This window comes from Lithobates pipiens, unplaced genomic scaffold, assembly GCF_037356315.1.
Source record: "Lithobates pipiens isolate NorthernLeopardFrog02 unplaced genomic scaffold, aLitPip1_a1.2 Scaffold_1, whole genome shotgun sequence".
In the NCBI taxonomy this organism is placed as follows: Eukaryota; Metazoa; Chordata; class Amphibia; order Anura; family Ranidae; genus Lithobates; species Lithobates pipiens.
Genome location: NW_027507685.1, coordinates 100179958 through 100189378, shown reverse-complemented (window position 1 = coordinate 100189378; position 9421 = coordinate 100179958). Strand labels below are relative to the sequence as shown.

General features: G+C 44.3%; 1 protein-coding gene across 2 annotated transcripts in view; it reads left to right on the top strand.

The window, feature by feature from the left end:
* Positions 1–521: 521 nt before the first annotated feature.
* TNFSF15 (TNF superfamily member 15) overlaps positions 522–9421 on the top strand; it is a 30127-nt gene continuing 21227 nt past the window's right edge. Inside the window, exon 1 of one of the 2 annotated variants that reach the window (XM_077467677.1) lies at positions 522–839. In XM_077467677.1, coding sequence (XP_077323803.1) covers positions 621–839 — 219 coding nt within the window. In that variant the 5' untranslated portion in view covers positions 522–620. The remainder of the gene's footprint in view (positions 840–9421) is intronic. The other variant, XM_077467611.1, reaches the window with a different exon arrangement.

Genomic DNA, 9421 nt, shown 5'->3' with positions numbered 1-9421 from the left:
GGGGTCGTACTCTCAGAATTTCATACTCTCGGGGGTCATACTCTTGGGGTCGTACTCTCGGGGGTCGTACTCTCGGGGGGTCGTACTCTCGGAATGCCGTACTCCCGGGAGTCATCTTTTCGGGGGGTCGTCCTCTCGAAGTCCCTAACATCTCACATGGACACACATATTATTACGGTAGCCAACCACCTTCCCCTCTCAGTATTGTTTTTGTATTGTTTTGGGAAAAGCCGCAGTCTTTCAATGTTGTGTCTCCCCCTCCCCCCCACCCTGGGGCTCAGGACTTCGCCTTTCACTCTCTCTCGTCTTTTGCACACAATGAAGAATAAATCGAGGACTAGGAAGCGTCCCGTTTGGTTGAAGGCGGATCTCGTACTTCCTCTCTTGGTTTCGCTCTCACCCACACACGCTCATTATCCTATCACCTCCTGTGGGACTTTCCTCGCACAACGTCTTGTCCATTCAGTCGAGGATCGGGCAGTATCGGTTGTGGGTGGAGCACCAACCCCCCCCCACCCCTCTTAGGGGAAGGGAGGGCGTTTTTTTTTTTTCGGTGCCTTTATTTATCGGTCAATGGAGGAAGGTAGGAGAGGCTCGTTGTTGGGCGAGGTGAGGACTTTATGGCGGGGAATGTGGAAGTCGGAGTAGACATGCTCCCGGAGGAGATGACTCGGAGGCTGATCATGGTGCAGCGGGCTCAGGACGGGAGGCTCCGGAGGCTACAATGGGCCGTCACCGTCTCCTCCGTCTGCCTCCTCGGATTGTTCGGCCTCACCCTCTACCAGACCTTCGGGAACCTTCCTCCTCCTCCTCCTCCTCCTCCTTCCAATCCGGACAAGGTAAATCCAAACCACACACACAGCGTTCAACCAAGCTGGCCATACACCATGCAATCTGATTGTATGATGGCGGTAATACGTATGACGTATGATGGCCTTAAAAGTGGCCGTGCAATCTGATTGTATGATAGCCTTAAAAGTGGCCATACACCATGCAATCTGATTGTATGATAGCCTTAAAAGTGGCCATACACCATGCAATCTGTTTGTACAATAGCCTTAAAAGTTGCCATACACCATGCAGTCTGATTGTACGATGACTTAAAAGTGGACATACACCATGCAATCTGATTGTACGATGGTTTTAAAAGTGGCCATGCAATCTGATTGTATTATAGCCTTAAAAGTGTCCATACACCATGCAATCTGATTTTATGATGGCCTTAAAAGTGGACATACACCATGCAATCTGATTGTACAAAGTCCATTAGATCAGGTCAGTTCTGCAGAGAAAGGAGGCTCATCTGATTGGAAGCAAATTGAATACGTTGTGTGGGGGGGTCGTCCTTCTATTACATAGAATGGTGGGGGAGGAGGGAATCTCAGTGTGGCCACACACTGTAAAATCTGATTGTAGTTTAAAAGTGGCCATGCAATGTGAGTGTTTGCTAGCCTTAAAAGTGGCCATACACCATGCAATCTGATTTTATGATGGCCTTACAAGTGGCCATACACCATGCAATCTGATTGTACAATGGCCTTAAAAGTGGACATACACCTTGCAATCTGATTGCATGACGGCCTTAAAAGTGGCCATACACCATGCAATCTGATTGTACAAAGTCCATTAGATTATGTCAGTTCTGCAGAGAAAGGAGGCTCATCTGATTGGATACAAATTGGATACGTTGTGTGCGAGGCTGTCCTTCTATTATATAGAATGGCCATACACTATACAATCTGATTGTATGATGGCCTTAAAAGTGGCCACACAACATGTAATCTGATTGTACAGAGTCCATTAGATTAGGTCAGTTCTTCTATTACATAGAATGGCCATACACCATGCAACCTGATTGTATGATGGCCTTAAAATTGGCCATACACCATGCAATCTGATTGTACAAAGTCCATTAGATTAGGTCAGCTCTGCAGCGAAAGGAGGCTCATCTGATTGGATATGTAGTGTGGGGGGGTCGTCCTTCTATTACATAGAATGGGGTAAAAATAGCAGTCTGGCCACACACTATACAATCTGATTGTACAACCTGATTGGATACAAATTGGATACAAATTGCATATGTTGTGTAGGGTTGTCCCTGGATAATGTAGTATTGGTAACTTCTATGGTGGCCACACACTGTACAATCTGATTGTTCAACCTGATTGGATACAAATTGGATACGTTGTTAGGGGTTTGTCCTTGTATTACATAGAATGGCCACACACCATGCAATCTGATTGTACGATGGCCTTAAAAGTGGCCATACATCATGCAATCTGATTGTACAAAGTCAATTCGATTTGGTCAGTTCTGCAGAGAAAGGAGGCTCATCTGATTGGATACAAATTGGATACGTTGTGTGGGGGGTAAAAATCTCAGTGTGGCCACACACTATACAACCTGATTGGATACAAATTGGATAGGTTGTGTGAGGGCTGTCCTTCTTTTACATAGAATGGACACACACTATAACATCTGCTTGTACAACCTGATTGGTTATGTTGTGTGTGTGGGGGGTTGACCTTCTAATTTCAGTGTGGCCACACACTATACAATCTGATTGGCTACAAATTGTATACGTTGTGTAGGTTTGTCCCTGGATAATGTAATATTGGTAACTCCTATGGTGGCCACACACTGTACAATCTGATTGGATACAAATTGCATATGTTGTTTGGGGGCTGTCCTTCTATTACATAGAATGGCCACACACTGTACAATCTGATTGAACAACCTGCCATCAATTTGTAATAAGAGGGCTCACCTGATTGGATACAAATTGTAGAAGTCGTGTAGGGTTGTCCTTCTATTACATGGTATTGGTAACGCCTATGGTGGCCACACACTATACAATCCGATTGTACAACCTAATCGGGACTCACCTCATTGGACACGTGTGTGTGTGTGTGTGTGTGGGGGGGGGGGTTGTCCTTCTATTACATAGTTTATCTCACTGCTGCTGACCGATGCAAATTGATTGATAATCGGGACGCCCTACTCGGTTTGATCTAAACTGATATAAATCGATCGGAGGGGGAAGTTATCGGTATTTTGCAGATTTCATTGTTTTCGTCTGAATCTCACATAGATCAACTAAAATTTGAAGCGTGTATGGCCGCCATGAAGGAGATTGTACAATCATTGTGATCAGAAGTTCGTCCTGTGCCCCTCCCCCTGGCCTGAGTGCCACCAGGAGAGAACAGGGGGGATAATATCGATAATACACGGCGCACTCTGTGTGTTTGTGAAGCTTTTAAACCTGTAAAACGGCTTTTGTTCCGTGTGTCTGGAAGAAGAATCAAATGTTATTGGGGGATTGTCTCTCCGGTCAAATGTTATTCATTTATACGGAACAGAGTGACTCTGTGCCTTCTCATCAGTGCCACCTATTAGTACTCATCAGTGCCACCTATTAGTACTCGTCAGTGCCCATCAGTGCTGCCTCATCAGTGCCGCCTATTAGTACTCATCAGTGCCCCCTCATCAGTGCCCCCTCATCAGCACCACCTATTAGTACTCATCAGTGCCCATCAGTGCCACCTATTAGTACTAATCAGTGCCCATCAGTGCCACCTATTAGTACTCATCAGTGCCCATCAGTGCCACCTCATCAGTGCCGCCTATTAGTACTCATCAGTGCCCATCAGTGCCACCTCATCAGTGCCCATCAGTGCCGCCTATTAGTACTCATCAGTGCCGTCTCATCAGTGCCCATCAGTGCCACCTATTAGTACTCATCAGTGCCGCCTCATCAGTGCCATCTGTTAGTACTCGACAGTGCCCCCTCATCAGTGCCACCTCATCAGCACCACCTATTAATACTCATCAGTTCCGCCTATTAGTACTCATCAGTGCTGCCTCATCAGTGCCGCCTATTAGTATTCATCAGTGCCATCAGTGCCACCTATTAGTACTCATCAGTACCACCTCTTAGTACTCATCAGTTCTGCCTCATCAGTGCTGCTTATTAGTATTCATCAGTGCCCATCAGTACCGCCTATTAGTACTCATCAGTGCCCATCAGTGTCGCCTCATTATTGCCCATCAGTGCCACCTATTAGTACTCATCAGTGACCATCAGTGCCACCTCATCAGTGCCACCTATTAGTACTCATCAGTGACCATTAGTGCCACCTCATCAGTGCCGCCTATTAGTACTCATCAGTGCCCATCAGTGCCGTCTATTAGTACTCATCAGTGCTGACTCATCAGTGCCCATCAGGGCCACCTATTAGTACTCATCAGTGCCGCCTCATCAGTGCCATCTGTTAGTACTCAACAGTGCCCCCTCATCAGTGCCATCTCATCAGTACCACCTATTAATACTCATCAGTACCACCTATTAATACTCATCAGTTCCGCCTATTAGTACTCATCAGTGCTGCCTCATCAGTGCCCATCAGTGCCACCTATTAGTATTTATCAGTACCGCCTATTAGTACTCATCAGTGCCCATCAGTACCACCTATTAGTACTCATCAGTGCCACCTCATCAGTATATATATGTTGGGGGTTCTAAGTATATTTTCTACCAACAAAATACTAATTTCAACTTGTAAGCAACAAGCAGCAGAAAAAGGCTGAGGCATGAAGGGGTTAAGTAAAAAAAGATGTGTGTGTGTGTGTGTGTGTGTGTGTGTGTGTCTATATCTTTTTTTTCTTATTAGTAGAGAATACAATGGTGATCGCTGCAATTAGGAAAAAAATTAAATATAAATTTATATTATTTTTTTCTAGCAAAAATATTGATTTTCATTATTTTGTATATACGTATATGTGTATGTATATGTATGTTCTAAATTTTACCGGTCAGCAAGTGGTTAAAGTGAAAGAGGCGGCAGCCATCAGCAGTCATGTGATCACTCTAACATCATGGTGATCACGTGACATTGTTTGTAAACAAGCCAGTGAACTCCTGTTGACCTCCTGGGAGATTAGCAGGCTCCAGCTCTAGGGAAAGGCAAACTAAAAATAAATGTTATAAAAGTAAAAAAATATAAGTTTTAGTTTTCGCTTTTCAAAGGTTAGTAGGTACAGATTCTAACCCAATCTGGAGACGCCCCTCGAAATCTCGGGGAAACAGACGATTGTAACGAATGCAACGTTTATTCATTGGATCCGTTTATCTTCTCTCGTTGATCAAATGATAAAATAAGCTCCGAACTTGTCCTTTGGTGAACTTACAAGTCTGCCCCGGAGCCCTGAACAGTCGCTCGTTTTTTTTGTAACAATGTAGCAAATGATGTACTATCTCTTTAAGAAACTTCACAACTGGTGCGCTGTCCTTTTTAAGCATTTGTCTATGGGGGAGGGGGAATAAAAAAAAAAAATTCACACACTCGTTTAAATTTCGAATTTTTTTATTTTTTTGCTAGAAATTGCTGTAAACCCCCCTCAAAAAGTATATATTTCCAGAAAGCAGAGACCCCGGAGAATAAAATGGTGGCAGTTGCAATTTTTTATGTTGCACGATATTTGCGCAGCTATGTATCAAACATATATTTTCAGTAAAAAAATGCAATAAAATGAATTTTAGTGCAATCAAACACACTATTATACCCAATGTTTTGGTAAAATATAAAAGAGGGGGGTTGTGTCGAGTAAAGTGATACCATATTCTTTCTTTTTTATTATTTTAGATCTTTTATTTGATTTTCTTTTAAATGTTTTCTTTAATTTATTTGCTATCACAAGGGGGCCAACAAGCCTCCTATGTGATAACATGGGCAGGTGAGAGGTCCTCTTTATAGAGATATCGGGCATTTACTTTTTGTATGAGGGTGACGGCGGTGAAACTTTTTTTTAAATTCATTTTATTTATTGTGTGTGTATATATATATATATTTTTTTTTACACAATTTTTTATTTTGTCTTTAACTTTATTGCTATCACAAGGGGGCTAACAAGCCTTCTATGTGATAACATGGGCGGGTGACAATTCCGTTTATAGAGACATCGGGGGTCTACTTTTTATAAGGAGTGTGTATGGGGTTGCTTAAAAACATTTTTTTTAATATTATTTTTTTTTTGTTTCATATATTTTTTAAACTTATTTTTTTTACTTTATTGCTATCACAAGGGGGCTAATATGCCCCCTTTGTGATAACCTGAACAAGCGACAGATCTTCTTTATGGAGATATTGGGGATCTGCTTTTTAGATGAGGTTTATATGGGAGTGACAGAGGTGTTTTAAAACATTTTTATTAATTATTCTTATACATTTTTTATTTATTTATTTATTTATTTTTTTAATTTTCATTTTTTTTTTTGCTACTACGAGGATGCTAACAGGCCTACTATGTGATAACATGGGTGGATGACAGGTCCTCTTTATGGGGACATTAGAGGTATATATAAAGAATTAAAATAAATGTTATATATGTGGAAATGATTATATATATATATATATATATATATATATATATATATATATATATATATATATATATATGGTGCCCCATCATTGCTATCAGTGGAAGGAATAGTGCCCCATCATTGGTATCAATGGGGGGAATTGTGCCCCATCATTGGTATCAGTAGGAGGAATAGTGCCCCATCATTGGTATTAGTGTGGGGGGGGGAATAGTGCCCCATCATTGGTGTCAGTGGGAGGAATAGTGCCCCCTCATTGGTATCATTGGGAGGAATAGGGCCTGATAAAGGAATGCACAGGGCTACATCCGGCCCCTGGGCCGCAGTATGGAGAGCACTGATCTAGCAGAACACCCAGATCCTTCTCCACCATTGACTCATCCAGCCGTCCTCCTTCTTCTTCCTAGAATATGATTTTGTGTTTTTACCTCCCAAATGCAGGACTTTACAGTCAAGACCAGTTAACCTGAATGGTCACACCGTTGCCCAATCAAGCATTGAGGTCCGCTGCTGGTAAGCTGGAGACGTCCCGTAAGCTCGTTATTCCGCTTATTATTTTCTGGCCTTCTACCAGAAAATGCTGATTACTTCCTCCTAGAATGTGTTGCAAAACATTCCTCCCCCTGAAATCACACGCTCTCTTTACTGGCACATCTCCCATTTCCGAACACGCTCCATAGAAGTAAACTATGGCGGCCCTGTTGGGATAGATTGAGATCCATTGCTGGCAGCTGTGAGGAGTGAAGTTCGGAAAAAAATAGTTTTGTCCAATCTCAGATTCGTTAGTTGAGTTCATAATTTAGTTTCACCATAGTCGTTATGTTAGAATGATTCCATTTCGGAATTCGATTCTAGTATTCAAACTCATTTTGTATATTTGGATTCGGTTAGTATGAAGCAAGCTCTCAGGCCTCCTTGGGTCTACTGAGAACCTCCAGGGCCAGAGACAGCCGACATTCTTCTGTATACGGTGGGTTGCAAGGCATAGAGGGTGCAGTATGAGGTACATTGATTGGGCGCCAGACACTTCTTTAATGCAAAAGAGATTTTATTTCTCTTAACAGAGAGAGGGTTAGGGCCAGGACACCCTTGAGCAGTTGCAATATTGACTTCCGAGACATCTACAGGAGGACAGCCATGCAGGGAAGGGCATCCAGCAAGACGCCACATCTGCATGAGTAGGCCCGCTACTCATGGCAACAGTCTTTAACAGTTCCTAACACAAAATGTAACAGTTCCTTCTCTACCACTACAATATCTCCTTGTAGTTCTTCAGCCCACTCAGTTCCCGGCCTCTCTCAATAGACTAGATCAGCCTTTCTCAACCTTTTCAACACAAAGGAACCCTTGAAATAGTTCTCGGGTCTCAGGGAACCCCTGCTAAAAATTTGAAATCTACAACTCGTGATACATTAGTGTGATGATCAGTGGGAAGAATGATCCTTACACTTGTGGTCATTGGGAAAAATTACCTCCTTACAAATAGTTAAAAAAATCAGTGGTATCAGTGGGAACTTATCTGAGAGGCAGAAATTGCCCAATGCTGAAGGAACCCCTAGCAACCTCTGGAGGAACCCTGGTTGAGAATAACTGGACTAGATGATTCACTGCCACCGAATCCCTTGAGCTCCTCCAATCTTCACTGTAGTATTTTCCTCAAGCGTCTCACCCATTGCTTCACTGGGTCCCTAGCTTGGCACTCAAGATACTTCTCAAGCTTCACTACACTGACCTGCTCGGTCCCTGGCTTGGCATTCCAGATACTGCTCAAGCTTCTCCCCACTGGCCTGCTCGGCCCCTGGCTTGGCACTCCAGATGCTTCACTCCACTGACCTGCTTGGTCCCTGGCTTGGCATTCCAGATACTTCTCAAGCGTCACTCCACTGGCCTGATTTTCCACTATCGTTGAACAGGTGAAAGAAATCAGGATGTAAGCTCGGGATAGCCAGGGATGTTGGTGGAGCTCAGAGTTGGGCTGGACATTGCTGGAGGACAAAAGGGAATGGCTATGCATTTTGTTGCCTCCTATGCTCCTTTCTCAAGCCTATCAAGGACAGTCAGGCTGGGAAGGGCTCCATTCCAGGAAACAGCCTCACCATCACTAACCAGGTAGAAGAAACCAGGAAGCAAGCTCCCAACCAGTGACCAGGAAGCCAGGGATGTTGGTGGGGTGCAGTGCTGGACCGGACGTTGCTGGAGGACAAAATGGGGAAAAGCCCCCCCAGACTCCTTTCTCAAGCCTGTCAGGGACAGTCAGGCTGGGGAGAAAAGGGCTCCATTCAAGGTACAATCTCACCACCAGTGGCCAGGTGGAAAAAAACAAGAAGCAAGCTCAGGGCTGGACTGGTAGCATTGTTAGACCTTGCCGGAAAGGGCTCCATTCCAGGAAGCATCCCCACCATCGCTAACCAGGTAGAAGAAACCAGGAAGCAAGCTCCCAACCAGGGACCAGGAAGCCAGGGATGTTGGTGGAGCAAAGGGCTCGACTGGACATTGCTAGAGGACAAAAGGGGCATGGCCACACATTGCATTGCTACCCAGGCTTCTTTCTCAAGCCTATCAGGAAGAGTCAGGCTGGGGAAAAAAGGCTCCATTCCAGGAAACTGCTTTACCGCTGCTGGCCAGGTGGAAGAAACCAGGAAGCAAGCTCAGAACCAGGGACCAGAAAGGCAGGGATGTTGGTGGCATGCTGGGCCGGACCGGATGTTGCTGTGTTACTGGAGGACAAAAGGGGCATGGCTATTCCTTTCAAAGCCCCACAGGCTCCTTTCTGAAGCCTAACAGGAACAATCAGACTGGGAAGGGCTCCCAGCCTCACCATCGCTAACCAGGTGAAAAAAAACAGGAAGCCAGGGATGTTGGTGAAGCACAGGGCTGGACCGAATGTTGCTGGAGGACAAAAGGGGCATGGCTACACATTTTTGGAGCAGCTCCGGACTCTTTTCTCAAGTCAGGGACAGTCAGGCTGGAAAGAAAATGGGTCCATTCCAGGAAACTATCTAACTGCCACTGGCCAGGTGGAAGAAACCAGGAAGCAAGCTCAGA